Genomic DNA, 18,562 nt, shown 5'->3' with positions numbered 1-18,562 from the left:
CGCAGCAGCTTCAACGTTCCGACTCAGGCTCGGCTGGCGCGTTCAGGGCGGCAGAGGCAGGGACGGCAATGGGGACGGTGGGCGTAGGGCTGGTGGATTGTCACTGCCACCTCTCCGACTCGGACTTTGACCACGTATGTGAGGGCAATGCGGGGAGCGGGAAGGCCCCCGTCCTTTCCTCTCAGGTTATCTTTGCTCTCCTCCCTTAGAACGAAGCCCCATATCCTCCCCAGGCCCTTGTATGTGGCCCTGTGACCTGCCCCTCATTCCCTATTTAACCTCACATATACCGATATTTATTTTATTTTTTTCTGATTTAAGAGCAGTAAGCTCTCTATCTCCATAGGCTTTTGTTTGCTGTTCTCGGTTCCTGCAGTTCTCCCCACTACCTCCCCTTGGCCGGAGTGTTTTTCCCACCGGCCTCTCACCTCCTGGCTAGGATGCCACTTTTCCCAAGAAGTGGTCCACGAAACACTTTCTAACCGGGCAGAAGGCAAACAAGGAGAATAAAACATACACAAAATCAGTTACAAAGTATTTTACCTGCTACAGTAGAAACTAGAGACTGGTAACAGAGAAGGAAGAGCGGGAGTCTATTTGAGGGGCGGAACCTCTCCGGAGGTGACGCTTCAGGCTGGGAGGACGAGGAGCCGCCCAAGCCAAGAAGAGGGTGAGGGTATAGTGGTGAGGAAAGCAGGTAGGTTGCTGGCACAAGTACATTCCAGTTGCCAAAAGACTGGATGGAGCCTGATGAGCTAGAAAGAGAGACGTGAAACAAGACTGGGAATAGATGAAGTAGGTTAGTAAGGAGTTTGGATTACGTTAGAAGCACACTGTGAGTCCATTGAAAGGTTTTTTGGTTTTTTTTTAAAGGGAGAATGACAAGATCTTATATCCGTTTTAAGACCATTTTGCTGCTGTGTGGCAAATGGATGGAGGAGAGGCGTGGAAGCTAAAAGACCAGTTAGGAGGCTTTTGCAGTATATAGACAAGAGGTGTTGGTTGTTGGCATCATGGTGATAGTAGGGAAGTTTGAGAGATGTAGATGGATTCAAGATATATTTTAGAGATAGAATTCACAGTACATGCTGAAGAATTGGATGCAGAGAGCAAGGGAAAGGCGGGACTAGAGGATGGCTCAGATTATTAGCTTGTGCTAATATGAACCATAATTGGTGGTGCTGTTTACTGAGATGAGGAAAGATCAAGGTTTGGGATGAGGGTGGGGAGGATGGCAGAAGGAATAGGCTTGTGGGGAGAAAATAAAGATTTATGTTTGGGATATGTTGGAAAATCTAATCCCATCCAAGCAGAGATGTCACAATAGTTATTTTAAACATGAATCATGGGTTCAGGGGAGAGGTATAAGCTGGAGATAAAAATTGGGAACTCAACAGAATGATGATATTTAAAAGTGTGAGAGATAAGATCACTTAAAGCAAAGAAAGGAGCAGAGGGTCCTGAAGTCAGAAAGAAGAGAGAGAGCCAGTCAAGAAGACTGAAAAGCAGCCACCAGTGAGAGAGAGTGGTGTTGCAGAAGCCAAGAGTGGAAAATATTTCAAGAAGAAAGGAGCAGGCAAGGGAGGGGTTCCAAATGCTACTGAGGGGTAGAGTAAGAGAAGCATGGAGAAATGTCCTTTATATTTTACAATTGAAGTTTCTTTCTTACTGGAGTGGGAACAGAAGGCAGACTTTCCTAACAGAAGGAGGCGGTTCAGTGTAGCCTCTTTGCTTTCCACCACGCTGTTCCTTGCTATCATTGTCATTCTTACGGTGTCTCAAATGCATTGATACACACATCCAAAGGGCAGTTACTTATTCATCTGAAATAATGGTGATTACTTATGGTTATTTTAGGATCTGGATGATGTGTTGGAGAAAGCCAAGAAGGTAAGTCAATATCTTTAATTGTTACTAGGACACTGGTCTTTAAGAATAACAACAAAAAAAGAGAAAATATCTATCATTGCCCTTTTGTTTTTTATTTTTCCTACTAATTTTAAGCTAAAACATCTTGAAATTTGCATATACTGTGTTGATGTTGTTTCAGTCACTAATAATAAGTAGCTTTTATTAAGCATTTTCTATGTGCCAGTCACTGAGCTAAGCCCTTTCTGAACTTTATCTCAATAAATGTTTCACAACAGCCTTCTGAGAAAGTTACTATTTCATAGCCAACCACTCTCCATTTTATAGATGAGGAAACTAAGGCCTAAAGATTAGTAACTAGTCCAAAGACACACACTAGTAAAGTGATAGAAACAAGTTAGTCTGAATTCAAAACGTGTTCCCACAGCCACCATGTTTACTATGGAACAGATTGGTCCATCTTTCAGTTTTTAAATTCACATTATTCTTGAGATATGGGATATATATATAAAAGTTTTCTGAAACATTTTGATTTTCTTGGAAAACGATTATCATTTGGGGATATATTTATGAAATTTATTGTAACTAGTATTTTGTGGTCTTCCCAGAAAGTGATAGAACCAAAACTGGTTGCCAGTACATTTTTATATACAGCCAACTTTAACTGTGGCAACTTAATTAGGAGCCTGGGCTTTGGAATTACATAGGCGTAATGACCTTGAACAAGTTATTTGACTCCATCCAAAAATTTGTCTTCTGATCTATACAGTGGATTACAGCAATGCCTACCTCACAGGTTTGTGTAGATTAAATGAGGGAATATTTATATTCACTGAACATAGGGCCTGAAACATAGTAAATACTCAGTGATAACCATTATGATTATATTGATGGAGCATGAGTGAACAAGGATAACTAATGCACAGAAAACTTTAAAATTTTATATGATTTATATTATATGTGTGTATTGTTTGGGACTCTGTTCTATTCTTTTTTTTTTTTTTTCAGGCCAATGTTGTGGCCCTTGTGGCAGTTGCCGAACACTCAGGAGAATTTGAAAAGATTATTCAACTTTCAGAGAGGTGCTTCTTCTAATTAAGATTTTAAAGAGCTGTGAATAAGGACATAGTTATGATGTCCAATTTACAACATCAAAGATCCATTTTAAAGGGAATAAGAAGGAAAAAGCATTTTAACATAGCCCTTAAAAGAGATTCTTTTCTACTTGTTCTTTAGAGTAACATTGTAGTCTACTTGTCTACAACTGCTGGGTCCTTAATTAGTTCTACATTTTCAGGTATAGTGGGTTTGTCCTGCCATGCTTGGGTGTTCACCCAGTTCAGGGACTTTCACTAGAAGACCAAAGAAGTGTCACATTAAAGGTAATGGTCATATAAAACAAGAACCATAAAAAATGATATCTTTAGACTCATTAATCCTCCTTTTTCTAATTTATATTCTAAGAAAGTAGTCCAAAATAAGAAAACACAACCTTCTTTCACAGAGATGTTTGTTACAACATCATTTAAAGAAAAAGTGGAAATAGCCTAGAGGTTAAGAAATAAAAGAATCATTAGTTAACTTGTATAGTGTTAAATATAATGCATTTGTAGAAAAAGTTGATGTAGCACATGGAAAATTTGTACAGTATATTACAGGGAGAAAAGCAAGTTACCAAATGGTTTATTCACCATGAGTGACAGCTACATAAAAATATATTCCATAAGGAAAAGACTGGAGAGAAAAACACAGAAATGATAGAAGTTTGTGATGATCTAGTAAAATTATGAGTAACTTTTTTTCACATTTTTTTTCCTGTGGTCATATTGCTTTAGCAAAAAAAGTGATCGAATATCTAGAAAAAGAAAGATACAAATTCACAGGTGCCATACTATAAGGAAACAGATGAGTTTAAGTAAGTAGTATCTTCTGTGAATATAGAACCATTGCTATAGGAGTGCTCACAATCTATTAAATTGCATTGATTTTGTACCCTCTCTTAAAACACAATACCCACAAGGCCTCACTGACTCACAATAGTCAGTATGTCTTATATTTCATACTTGTCTCCTAACTCAGCATCAGGAGGATGCAGTTTCTTGAGTGCTTTATTACGTAATGGGTTGATACCCCCATTTTGAAGAGGTAATGACTTTTTATTGCCTATGAATAAATTAAGATGGGGGTCATTTTTTATATATAATAATGTATCTCTATTTGTATATTAAGATACCCCAGGTAGCTCTACTTATTTCAAAATAAAATTACTTTTAATTCACTTCAGGTAAAAATGCTTATCCTGTAGCTTAGTTGTTGAGTGTAATAAAGTTAGCTAAATTGCCAGAGTTATAATTCCCGAAATGTTGGGAATCATAGCAGGGCAGCTCTTCTCTCTTTTATGTAGAGGTTTCTATTAATACTAATAGGCATTTAGTTAGTCAACTGGTGTTTACTAAACACCTACCTTATGCCAGGCATTGCTCTCAGCACTATAGATCCAACAGTGAGTGAAATCCCTCAGCTAGATTCTAGATCGGGCAGACAGACAATCAACAATTACAAGAACAGGAAAAATTTAGATAGCACTAAGTGCTTTGAAGACAATAAAACAATATATATATATATATATATTTTTTTTTTTTTTTTTTTTTTTTTTTTTTTTGAGACAGAGTCTCACTCTGTTGCCTGGGCTAGAGTGCCGTGGTGTCAGCCTAGCTCACAGCAACCTCAAACTCCTGGGCTCAAGCGACCCTCCTGCCTCAGTCTCCCAAGTAGCTGGGACTACAGGCATGTGCCACCATGCCCAGCTAATTTTTTCTATATATAGTTTTAGTTGTCCAGCTAATTTATTTCTATTTTTAGTAGAGACGGGGTCTCTTGCTCAGGCTGGTCTCGAACTCCTGAGCTCAAATGATCCTCCCGCCTCGGCCTCCCAGAGTGCTAGGCAATAAAACAATATTATGTGATAGGTATTATGAATGCTGGTTTTTAGACTGTGTCATCAGGAAAGGCCTCTTTGAGGTGACGACATTTGAGCAGCAACCTGAATGCTTCTTAGATTTTAGTTTACATGCAATGTTAAGAACTAAAGTAATAAGTAACAAGCTGTGGTTTATATTTTAAGAAGATCCCCTTGGCTATGGTGTGAAAAATGGAAACAGCATGGGCTTTGAAGTCAGAGAGACCTGACCTATTGGTTTCTGTGATCTCTGGCATGTTACTTAACTTTGCCAAGTCTCAATTTCCTCATTTATAAATCATGAATAATTATGTAGTAGTTTTACTCCCAGTCATAAGGTATAGGATCTTTTTTTAAAAAAACATAATGAAACCGTTAGCCATTAAGGAACTTGAGACTTTATGGGGGAAGTGGGAATAGAACTTAGGTGAGAAATAGAATTATAAATATCCTTACAATATGTTCACACCTACTAAAATGAAATGATAAAGACCACACACACAAATGTATATATTAAATAATATGAATTATATTCTATTCATTTCTACTTGTCATCCTTTACTTGCTAAAAACTTCTAGATCTATTCCATTAGGAGTTTGAATAATTTCACTGTAAAATTGTTTTCTTTTTTTTCATAAATAATATATAGTCCAGGAGTCATGGTTTTTTCTACATCTGATCTTCATCCAAATGTGCAATTTCTTTGTGACTTGTACTTTCTAAGTATCCAACATTTCCTGGGTAATTTCTCCTACTTCTCTAGTCCCTTTGGGGTCCCAGAGTCATAGAGTAGCTTGGATGTTTGATATGGAAAAATCTTTGTTTGATACTGTTTAACCTACTCAGCTTGTTGTCAGATAACTTCTCTGATACCTAGGGTTATATACTCTTCACTCCTCATGACAATGTTAATTCCTCTTCATCAAGTCCACTAGAATATATTTCTAAGGCCTCAATTTACCCTGCTTCACCTTTTCTCTCTTTGAAGAGGCATAATTATAAAATCTCCTCTTGTTCCTCTATGGCCTGCTTTACCTCTCGTTTCTTAATTCTCTCTTGTTCTGATTATCAGTAGAAATACTTTGCAATTTACATATCTTAAAACTAAAATCCACAAAGTAGTCTAAAAAGTGCCAAGAAGTAATTTTACATATATTTATCTTTCCCTTCCTTAGAAGGAAACTCTTAACAAATTTTCTTAAGTGGAAAAGGTAATATCATTGAAACTAATGATACACAGCTACTTCAATAGTTAACAAACAAGCATGTGTGTGATATTTATTGTTTCTATTGCTGAACCTTTAGGACAAATAGGCCCAGCAGGACTATGAAGATAATAGGAATTAGTGAAGCCAGACACAGTGGCATATGCCTGTAGTCCCAACTACTTGGAAGGCTAAGTGGAGGATTGCTTGAGCCCAGGAGTTTGAAATCAGCCTGGGCAACATAGTGAGACCTTGTCTGAAAAAACAAAGAAAGAAAAGGAGAGAGAGAGAGAATGGGAGGGGAAGGAAGGAGTATAAAGAAAGGAAGGACTACAAAGGAAGTAGTATGGGATCATCATTCTTATAAACTCATCAACCAGTAGTACTCTGAAGAGGAGAATGTAACAATGCAATCCCAAAAACTCACTTGTGAAAATGACCACCTGGTGGCTTGCTTTTCTCTTTCTGTGGTGTTCTAGGAAATCCAAATGCCTCCTAAATGCCAGGAAATACCTCCTAAACAGAAGTGGGAATCTTTATAAAATTCATGTTCATAAAAGTTCATGTTCTTATAACCTGAATGGATATGGGATATCTCTCCTAAATTCTACTCAAATTTAGAGGTAGAGGATTAATATTAAAGGGTATTAATATTAAAGGATTACTATTAAAGGATATTACTATTAAAGGATTACTATTCCTAGTTCTTTGGTGAAGTGGATTAAATGTATGTATGTAAAGCATCTTACTATGTCTGGCACATAGTAAGTGCTTGTGAAATATCAGTTCCCTTTTCTTACCATTTTAATGATTATACTTTTTTCCTCCCAGGATTTGGACGTAGCTTTGCCCATTATTGAGCATTACAAAGATCGGCTGTTGGCAATTGGAGAGGTAAACACCCATTAACTAATCAAACAACTTGTAAGCTAGACCTCCATATGATATATGAAAATAATCCTTAGTTCAGTATTGATGATTATAACTGACTTGGATAGTTATGTTCACCTCATTCAGCTGAATAATAATTTGTTACTACTTTCTCAATAAGCAAGACAGCTTGGGGATGAAACAATGGAAAGCCTTACCATAGGCTTATCTTAATGGGAGAAAACTAATAGCATTTCTAAACACTGCTTTTTTTCTTTTTGCTTAAATATGGGTCATTGCTCTGGTGAGTTAAAGTAGTATATATAGCTCTTCATAAGTAATTTAGAAACATACTTTATGTAGGCTAGAGTTTGTAATTAAAGGACATATTTTACTTAAATAATTTATAAATGTGAAATATTTCATTGCTTGGTGATAAATTCCATTTTTAATAAGAGATAAAAGACAAGAATAACACTTAAATTCAGAATATAGATTATAGAATGTATGTCAGAATACTCTCAAGGGAAGCAGTCATCTATAATCTGTGCTGTCCAATGCAGTGGCCACATGTGGCTGTTGAGCACTTGAAATGTGATTGCTCTGAATTTAAATGTGCTGTAAGTATAAAACACACTATGGATTTCACAGTTTTAGTACCAAAAAAAAGAATGTAAAATAACTCAATTTTTATATTAATTACATGTTCAAATAATGATATGTTGGATGTACTGGGCTAAATAAATTATATTAATAAAATTAATTTTACCTGTTTTTGTTAATATTTTTAATGTGGCTACTAGAATCAGATTTTAAAGATTTTTATGGGGCTCACATTTGTGGCTCATGTTATATTTCTGTTGGACAGCACTGATTCATATTATCTCTTTTGAGGTTCATTAAATCATACATAGGTAATATCTTTTATTTTTCTGTTACAGGTTGGACTAGATTTCTCCCCTAGATTTGCTGGCACTGATGAACAGAAGGAAGAGCAAAGACAAGTTCTAATCAGACAGGTCCAATTAGCCAAAAGACTAAACTTGCCTTTGTAGGTTAATTATCTTTCTATGTTAATAGCTATAGAGTAAATTAAATAATGATCAGAATCCTTCTGAAATGGAGGACTCTACATTTCATCTGAAATACTTTAGTAGAACAAAAATAATACTTTCAGATTGGTATTTAAAAGGAAATTTGTTGTTGTTAAACAGAAATGTTCACTCACGCTCTGCTGGAAGACCTACCATCAACCTCTTACTTGAGCAAGGTATTTAGGTTCCTGAGAGAAATGTGCCTAATGTTCACTTTTGACAATTCCAGTCCATATTCTCATAGAGCAAGCCATGTTTAATCTGATTTCTTAAAGGGAAAGGCAGGGGCAAAAGTAGAAATGGAAATCATCTAAGGTAATGTTACAAGTCAGGCTATTATTTGCAAGGTTGTCAGAGCAATTGTAATATTTATCAAGCCAGGATAACATAAATGAAAAATTGAATCAAAGAATTGATATTTTTTAACTTAAAAATTAGCGGCTCTGAATTCTTAATCAGCTCTGTCAGCTGATTAACAAGGAAGAGAGAAAAACAAGACAAAGAAGGGCAATTATACAGCAGTCACAGTGGGTCACTGTTTTGTATGTTTTCTGGATGCTCCTTCAGAAAATGGTATTAAGCAGATTGTGACCATCATTACATAAAGTATACCGTCATCACCAGTTCCGAAAGTAAAAATATATCTTATAGCATTATTTTTAAAATGCCATCCACAGTCAGAAGTATACTTTGAGACTTATATACATGTAAAGAAAAGTAACAAAAATTTAATAAGCAGTACATGTATGTGCATGTGTATATAGGTATCTATACAGCACATATATACACACATACATATAAGTGCACATTGATTGGTTGTGACCTATTAAATTGATTTCGAAACAGATTTATGGTTATAACCCACTAATGGTCACACCCACCATTTGAAAAAATACTGTCAAATAGTGAAGTCAATCTAACTGCCTGTGACTAGAGAAATCATATTCCTCAGTGATGAATACTGAACCCCTCTGGAATCACTGAAGGCATGATTTTAATGCAGGCTGAGGAGCTATCTTTAAGAACTGGAGGTGGTTTTGTGAAGCCAACTCTGACTATTAAATTTGTGAGTCATTTATTAATACATAGTTCTTCATTTCTCCTTTGCTAGCATTTTTGTTAGGAAAATCAATTTGACTGCCTAAAAACCCCCTATTAGGAACAATAATTTGACAGTTCATAGACTTCTAGAAAAGCTCTGATGGTGCAGGCAGTTTAAATAATTGCTTTTTAAACTGTATTTCAATTTTACTTAATTTTATTCTGAAGAAAAGAATTGACTATATTTTTACTCTACACTGTAACATTTTTTTACTCTACACTGTAACATTTATCCACCCTTTAGAAATCATAGAACTTCACCTTTATATCTTACTGACCAACATTTTACTTAAAATTTCAGATCTCTGTTTAATTTGATTGATGGGAAAACCTCTAGTTCATAAAATAAAATGGAACTCTGATTTATCCTTTATTTCTGAGAGGTGCTGACAAGGTACTGCTGCATGCATTTGATGGTCGGCCATCTGTAGCCATGGAAGGAGTAAAAGCTGGGTACTTTTTCTCAGTACCCCCTTCTATCATAAGAAGTAAACAGGTAAATTCTTTCATTAAAACTCACCTATACATTGTGACATACAATTTAAAATATGAACTTTTATTACATACTGTGATACTAATCTAGTTACATTACAAAAATTAATCTTAGGTCTCTACCCCACACATATATAAAAATTAACTCAGAAAATGGGTCAAAGGCCTAGATGTAAAAACTAAAATAAAACTCTTCAAAGGAAATAGGTCTTAATCTTTGTGACCTTTAATTGGACAATAGCTTCTTAGATACGAAGTCAAAAGTACAAGCAACCAAAGAAAAAGTAGGTAAATTGAACATCATCAAAATTTTAAATTTCCATAATAAAAAAATTTAAGACTTTTGAATTTCAAAGCACATTATCAAGAAGTGAAAATACAACCCACAGAAAGAGAAAAAAATTTGTAAACCACGTATCTAATAAGGGACTAGTATGTAAAACACCATTACAACTCCATAAAATGATAAATAACCTGATTAAAAATGGGCAAATGATTTAAATAGATATTTCTCTAAAGAAAGCATACAAATGGCCAATAAGCACATAAAAAGATGTTCAACCTCATTGGCCTTTATGGAAATGTAAATTAAAGGCACAGTGATATATCACTCATTCCTGTCAGTTTGGTAGTTCTTCAAAAAATTAAACAAAGAATTACCATGTGACCCAGCAATTCTAGCCCTAAGTAGATACCCAAAAGAAATGAAAACATATGTCCAGGCTGGGCATGGTGGCTCACGCCTGTAATCCTAGAACTGTGGAAGGCCAAGGCAGGAGGATCGCTTGAGCTTAGGAGTTTGAGACTAGCCTAAGCAAGAGCAAGACACCATCTCTACAAAAAAATAGAAAAATTAGCTGGGTATGGTGGTACATGCCTGTAATCCCAGTTACTCAGGAGGCTGAGGCAGGAGGATTGTTTGAGTCCAGTAGTTTGAGGTTTCAGTGAGCTAAGATGACACCACTGCACTGTAGCGGAGGTGACAACAAGACTCTTGTCTCAAAAAAAAAAGTCCACACAAAACTTGTACATGAATGTTTATAGTAACATTATTCATAACAGCCACAAAGTAGAAACAGTCTAAATGTCCGTCAACTGATAAATGGATAAACCAAATTTGCTATATCCATACAATGGAATATTATTCAGTCATAAAAAGAAATGAAGCTCTGAGTCATGCTACCACATGGATGAATCTTGAAAACATTACATTAAGAGAAAGCAACCAGACACAAATGACTACATCTTGCATGATTCCACTTATATGTCCAAACTAGGCAAATCCATAGAGACAGAAAGTAAATTAGTGGTTTCCAGGGATTTCTAGGGAATGAGTACAGAGAGTGACTGTTAATGGGTATGGAGGTTCTTTTTGGGGATGATGAAAATGTTCTAGGATTAGATAGTGGTGATGGTTATACAATCTTGTCAAGATAGTAAAAACCACTGAACTGTATACTTTTAAAGGGTGAATATTATGCTATATGAATTATACCTCAAAAAAAATAAAAAACTAATCTTAGGAAACTTACCATATTTCATTAATTTTGAGACATTAATTCTTTCATATTTTATTTGTGAAATTGAAGTGCATGTTACAATCAATGGCACCCTTAAATTCTGAGAAATACAGTAAGTTGTCTATCTTAAAATAAGTTGTCTTTCAACTTAAAAACTAATACAGGTAAAGAGAGTGTAGAACTACAGCCAAGATTTTCTTAAATATCTCCATCAGCAAAGTAATTTATATGTTTTGTTGTTTTTGATCTGTAGTTTTTAAAGTCAGGTTTATTGAGGAGTACACCTATAGTGATTCACCCTTTTTAGGTATACAATTCTGTGAGTTTTGACAAAGGGATGCTGTCATGTAACTACCACCACACTTAAGATATAGAATATGTCCATCACAGAAAGTTGCTTCACTCCACATGTACCTTTCTACTCAATCCCCTCCCTTCACCCCCAGTCTCTGGCAACCACTGATCTGATTTCTGTCCCTATAGTTTTGCCTTTCTAGATGTCATATAAATGAAATCATGTATGTGTGCTTTGGGGTCTGATTTCTTTTACTTAATGCTTTTAGATTTGGCCATATTGTTGCATGTACAGGTAGTACTTCTTTTTCTTGCCTTATTGCACTGGGTACAGTCACCTGTACAATGTTGAATAGAAGTGCAAAAAGCAGACATTCTTGCTTTTTTCCTCACCTAGGTGGAAAGCATTCATTATTTTACCATTAAGTATATTAGCTGTAGGTTTTTCATAGACGCCCTTTATCAAGTTACGGAAATTCCTTATATGTCTAGTTTGCTGAGAGTTTTTATAAGAAATGGTTATTAGATTTTGCCAATGCTTTTTCTGCATCTACCAAGATGATCATATGGTCTTTTTTTTTTTTTTTATTTTTGGCCTATTAAAATTGTGAATTATATGGATTGATTTTCTAATGTTGAACCAACTTTGCATTCTTGGGATTAATTTTAGTTGGTCATGATATATTATCCTTTTTACAGTTTCTTAGGTGGAATCTTAGTTTATTTATTTGAAACCTTTGTTGTTTTCTAATATAAACCTTTAATGCTATAGATATCCTTCTAACCACTGTTTTAGCTGCATTCCACAAATTTTGATATGCTCTGTTTTCACTTTTTTCAGTTCAGAATATTTTCTAATTAACCTTTGATTATAAAGATTATTTAAAATGTGTTGTTTAATTTCCAAATACTTAGGAATTTTCCCGATATCTTTCTATTACTGATTTCTACCTTGTTTCCATTGTATTCAGAGAACCTACATTGTATGCTTTTAATTCTTTTAAATTAGTGGAAATTTGTTTAATGGCCCAGAATATGTTCTATCTTGGTGAATGGCACATACACACTTGAAAAGGATGTGTATTCTGCTGTTGTTAAAGGGAGCGTTCTATAAATGTCAGGTCAAGTTAATTGATGGTCTAAGATTTATTTTTATTTTTGCTACTTTTATCATTTGTGGAGAAATTTCTTATTTAGTAGTAGTCTTTAGCTGTGGTACTGTTTCTTTCCCAAGTCTGAAAATGCTATTTTTTTAATTTTAAAGCTATCAGTTATATATTATAGAAAATTAAAACACATCAGAAAAGAAACAACAAATTTCAAATAAACCTAAATCCTACCACTCAGAGAGAACCATTGTTAATATTGATTCAGATAAAATAAATGAATATGCTACTCTTTTTGTTTTATTTTGACTAGCTTCATGACTATTTGTGTCTATAATATAGACCTACCTCTTCTTTTATAATGAATCCATAGTATTTCATGGTGTGTACCATAAATTGTGTACCATAATTTATTTAAGCACTACCTTAAATAAAAGTTACTTTTTCCCAGTTTTTCACTATTTTAAAGTGTCTCCATGAATACCTTTTTATATTTACAAACTCATATGCACACTTATCCAGCTGTCTCCTATAAATAGAATCACTGAGTAAAAGTTATACATTTTTAAAATTTTGGCGTAAATTGTCACATTTCTTCCAAGGAAGGTTATGCTAGTTTAAACTTCATCTACCAACAGTACATGAGAATATCCATTTCTGTGCTTTTGAAATTAATCTTAAATAATTGATTTTAACCATGTTCCACTATGCATCATTTGTATCTCTTTCCCATTTTTAAATTTTAAAAAGAGCAAGAGAATTGTGTTCTTGGCATAAAACTTACTGAGTTAATTGCAGTGCTTACAATCCATACACAGAAAATCATAAACAAAAAAATAAACCATCCACCACCCAATCTAAATTTATATGTGCGTAAGAACCTTAGGTTTATAAACATTAAGCTTTGAGTGCCTTAAAGTGAATGGTAGAAACACTGAGTGTGGTGATGGTGGAGAAACAACAGAAGTCATTTCCTTGGATCTTTCAGTGGGCGTGTGATATCAGATGTTTGGATTTCTTGCTGGGTATACCTCATTTTTGCTATGGCTGCTACTCTTTGGTTTACGGGAAGCTTTGGATAATTTTTGGCAATGAGGGTTTATATTTTTACATAACTTGTTAGTAGTGGAATAATGAGAACATAGTAGGCATTCAGGTAGCATTTACTAATTGAACATTAAAGCTTAAACATTAAGTTCTTACAGAATAAGATGCTTTAGCATGTAGATTTAATGCTCCTTATTTTATCTTTATTTCTCATATTTTAAACTTACTAGCTTTCTCTTTTCTTTAAGAAGCAGAAACTTGTGAAACAGTTGCCTTTAACTTCCATATGCTTAGAAACAGATTCACCTGCACTAGGACCAGAAAAACAAGTAAGTGATTTTCTAATTTCTACATTATTCAGATTGTAACTTTCATTTGAGCTATTTTCAGTTTTGCTGTGTTTCTCATAATAGTATAAATACAGTGGAATCCTAATAATGCTAGGTTGAGGGGTTATATTAACTTTATTTCAGGTTTTTTCTAAATATAGTTGTTATACTCCAGTGAGTATTTGATAAGGAGTTATCAAATTTATGTAATAATGAGAGTCAGACCAGTATAGTAAAAAGCACAATGTCCACAGTAAGAAAGACAGATTCAAATCCTGTCTGCTCTCTGCTACCTGACTTTGGGCAAACTACTTAATCTCTCTGAAAGTGCTTTTTCATTTATAAGTGAAACTGCTTTTTCATTTATAAAATATGGGTAAAATAATAAAACTCTTTAAAGAATTATGATGAGGATTACAGAAGTAATGTATGTGAAAATACCTAGCAGTGTCGGGTATATAATAGGTGCTTAATAAATGTTCATTTTTCTTTTTTTAATTATCATATTATAATGAGGTTCTGTTTCTTTCTGGTGTGTTAAAATAGTCATTGATTTATTTATGTGATCTTGGTTGTAGTATCTCATTTTATTGTAGGCCACAAAGAATCACATTTTAAATGTCATGCTCTTTCATATTGCTACTCTTTTAAGTTACAATTTTCTGAAAAGAAGCCACAGTATCTGCTGTATTTGCTTTAGACAGTGCCTATTACAATGACCTCTCAATGTGCAGTTTAATAAGTGCCTTTGACTGCTCATCACATCTGTGTATTGTTGCCTACCAAATTCAGAGAACTGGCACTCAAAATTTAGAGGTTTGGGAGCAGTAGTGATTATTATGTGATTATTAACAAACTATGATTATGTATGATTATCATATGAATTTTGCTAGCTGATGTCTAATTAATTACATATTTTTTATAAATCAGCTTGTGTAAGAATGTAAAAGACAGAAGAATGACAAAGTAGAGGATAACAACTCTAATTTTTTCTATTTGGGTACAGGACAGAATGGTACAAAATTGCCTTCCTAATTAGTGTAAAATGGAAAGAAAAGGACCTGGCATTTTTCTCCCTAAACAGGAATAAATGTTGAATGCTGTTGTAACTCAGTTTTATGTTTGTATTTAGTTGATTTGATGAAAATCATGAGTTTCTGGCATAGTGCCTTGTGCAAAATAAATATAGGTTGAGCCTCCCTCCAAAAATCTGAAATTTGAAATGCTCCAAAATCTGAAACTTCTTGAGCATCAACATGATGCCACAAATGGAAAATTCCACATATAAGTACTTAACATAAACTTTGTTTTGTGCACAAAATTATTAAAAATACTTTATAAAATTACCTTCAAGCTATGTGTATAAGGTATATATGAAACAAATGAATTTCATGTTTGGACTTGGGTCTCATCGTCAAGATATCTCATTATGTATGTGCAAATATTCCAAAATTCAAAATCCAAAATACTTCTGGTTCCAAGCATTTTGGATAAGGGATAATCAACTTGTATTGAATAAATGAATTTGTTCAGCCAGATATGCTTTTTGTTAAGTAAAATGTGTTTGTTCTAGAAAGTTAGAAAACACAGAAAATCATAAATAAGAAAAAAAGTCATCTACCACCCAAAGGTTACCACTATACTGTAGTACCTAGGAGCATAAACTCTAATGAACCTTAGCCGGGTTACTAACTAGCTGTTTAGGATCCCTTCTTATCTATAAAAAAGGGAATGCTAATAATAATAGTACCTAAGTTACTATAGTTACTCTATGACCTAAGTCATAGAGTTATTTTGAGGATTAAATGAGCAATTCCATGAAAATCTTAGAGCAATGCCTTGCCCACAGAAAACACTAAATATGTCCTTCTAGACTTTTTATATTCATGTATGTGTATGTATATATATATTTCATAAAAATAGGATTAGCCTGAACACATTATTTCATAACTGGCCTTTATGTGGTGAACCTCTGTATATATTAATAAATATGCTTTTCTTCATCATGTTGAATAGTTATGTAATATTCCATAATATATTTAACCTGATACTGTTCATCTAGATTATATTATAAGCAATATAAAGAATGTCCTTGAACTTGAATCTTTGTGTATATTTTTTATTATTTTGTTAGGCTATAATACCAAAAATTTTTTTTACCATAACAGTAATCTTATTCCTCTGAACATTATCATTCTGAGTAGATACTTAATCATTTATTTCATCAAATCTAAGTACTACTGATTGTAGATGCACCATTGTATATCATTGTTTTATGACCATTAAGATAGAAAAAAACACTGCCAGTTATAATATTATATGCCACTGAATGTAAATAAAACATACTATATCGATTTCAGAGATGTTAAAATATAGGGGAAATGGCTAGGCACGGTGGCTCACTCCTGTAATCCTAGCACTTTGAGAGGCCAAGGCGGGAGGATTGCTTGAGGCCAGGAGTTTGAGACCAGCCTGAGCAAGAGTGAGATCCCCGTTTCTACAAAAAAAGGAGAAAAATATTAGCCAGGTGCAGTGGTGTGCACCTGTAGTACCAGCTACTCGAGGGGCTGAGGTAAGAGGATCTCTTGAACCCAGGAGTTTGAAGTTGCAGTGAGCTATGATGACACCACTGCACTCTAACCCAGGTGACAGAGCAAGACTCTCAAAAAAAAAAAAGAAAAGAAAAGAAAAAAATACATATAGGGGAAACACATCTTAGAATCAGTGAAATACCAGTAGTACATAATTTATTTAGTCTTTCCAAAGCATGATAACAGTTCTTGGATCAAACTGTCATGTAGCCTGTGAGGAAAGGGACCAAGCAGCAGAACAGTAACTTTTACAAGCATTCACTTAAGCAACAAACTAAAGGACAATTAATCCATCAGTCAGACAGATCCCCAGGTATTCACTATTTGCAGACTGCTCCATATGCTAGGAGGTAGGGACCTCAATTATTAATACCCCAGGGTTCTTTTTAAGAACAACATAGACTTACGGTTGAAATTGCAGGCATACCTCCCCTCACTCCTCCTCCCCCCATAAAAAAGGGGGAGTTCATCAGTTATTTTTTTTTTCTTAGTGAAGTATTTTTTTTTATTTGTTTTTGTTTTTTATTTTTCATCTTATTGTTATGGGGGATACAGAATTGCAGGTTACATACGTTGCCCATGTACCGCCTTTCTCCCCAAGTCAGAGCTCCAGGCGTGTCCGTTCCCCTCATCAGTTATTTTTACCAATTCATTTTTTGCTATTTTATCTACAGTCTCCAAGGATCTGCTTCCTTTGAGTGTTATGTTTGACTTAGTGTTTGCTTTGTTCTGTTTCAGGTACGGAATGAGCCCCGAAACATTTCCATTTCAGCAGAATATATTGCCCAGGTGAAAGGGATCTCAGTAGAAGAAGTCATAGAAGTGACGACACAGAATGCATTAAAACTGTTTCCCAAGCTTCGACACGTGCTCCACAAATAGCTTCATAACCATTTATTGCAAACCAAATCAACTGCAGGGGTCACCATTTGAAAAAAAGAAATGTTCTGTTGAAGAATCTGAACTGAGGAAGCCGTTTTATAGGGATATAGAAGATTATAATTTGAGAGCAATATTTCTCTCAGTAATAAAACTGGGCTTAGATGCTGAAACCCTAGGATCAGATTCTATCTAGCCTTGTGCTGTATTTCAATTAGCTGAGTCTTGGCAGGATATTGGGAAAATATTGCTACTTCTTACATTGTCACATTAAATAGAACCACCATCCAAACTGAAACCATTGCTTCTGGGAAGGGCGGCTCCCACCGGTAAGACTAAGTACTACTGTGATGAGGATGGAGTAGGCTAAAGTCTGATCTGTCACCACCTGTTTTACTTCTCATAGGATTTAACTAGTGAAGGTAGGAGTGTCTGGTTTCTTATACTATCAGAAATCTTCTCTTTTCTAGGTCTGTAAAATTGGACATTTAGTATTTCTAATTATTTCTCTTTAAGGGAAAAATGCATCTAAGGTTTTCACACTGATCTTAGATGTTGACTTACTTATAAGGCCAATAGTTTGAACAACCACTACCATTATAAATACTAAGCCCAAAAGTTTAGTTAATAAACTGATTTTAGGTTCCAGTCTAAATTTTGTCACATATTTAAAATGTAAATGGCTTTATTAAAAATGTCTCTGACTTTTTTTGTGTACAGTAATATTTTATATTTTTAAGTTTAAAAATCTTAGGCATAAGCCAGGCACAGTGGTGCACACCTGTAACCTGTAGTCGCAGGTACTTGGGAGGCTGAGGCAGGAAGATCTCTTGAGCCCAGGAGTCCAGCCTAGGCAACATAGTGAGATGCAAGACCCCATCTCTAAAGAAACAAATAAATAAAAATCTAAAAATATTGGGTGTAAAAATAGTTCTGTGGATAGATGGTGGTGATGGTAGCACAACAATATGAATGTACTTAATGCCCCTGAACTATATGCTTGATAAAGGTGATAAATTTTATGTTATGTGCATTTTACCACAATTTAAAAAAAAAATTGTGTGTATTTTACCAAGTGTTGTGATCATACCAAAGGAAAGTAGTGAGCAAGAGATAGAGAGCAGGCCGGGCACAGTGGCTCACACCTGTAATCCTAGCACTCTGGGAGGTCGAGGTGGGAGGATTGTTTGAGCTCAGGAATGCCA

General features: G+C 34.7%; 1 protein-coding gene across 5 annotated transcripts; it reads left to right on the top strand.

Moving 5' to 3' along the window:
- Window positions 1-17: 17 nt before the first annotated feature.
- Window positions 18-17,931, top strand: TATDN3 (TatD DNase domain containing 3). 5 transcript variants are annotated; one of them, XM_069459414.1, is made up of 11 exons: window positions 18-134; window positions 1,858-1,890; window positions 2,878-2,951; window positions 3,167-3,251; window positions 6,866-6,928; window positions 7,846-7,955; window positions 8,119-8,174; window positions 9,483-9,595; window positions 12,076-12,078; window positions 13,789-13,887; window positions 17,217-17,931. In XM_069459414.1, the coding sequence occupies exons 1-11, from the start codon at window positions 69-71 to the stop codon at window positions 17,358-17,360; spliced, it is 846 nt and encodes a 281-aa protein (XP_069315515.1). In that variant the 5' UTR covers window positions 18-68; the 3' UTR covers window positions 17,361-17,931. The 5 variants fall into 5 exon arrangements, with proteins under 5 accessions (XP_069315515.1, XP_069315517.1, XP_069315514.1 ...); XM_069459416.1 differs by having other exon boundaries at window positions 17,251-17,337; XM_069459413.1 differs by lacking the exon at window positions 12,076-12,078 and having other exon boundaries at window positions 13,810-13,887.
- Window positions 17,932-18,562: the final 631 nt, after the last annotated feature.

This window comes from Eulemur rufifrons, chromosome 27 (genome assembly GCF_041146395.1).
Source record: "Eulemur rufifrons isolate Redbay chromosome 27, OSU_ERuf_1, whole genome shotgun sequence".
In the NCBI taxonomy this organism is placed as follows: domain Eukaryota; kingdom Metazoa; phylum Chordata; class Mammalia; order Primates; family Lemuridae; genus Eulemur; species Eulemur rufifrons.
Note: the sequence above shows the minus strand (reverse complement) of the source record. Positions and strands in the feature narration are given on the sequence as shown.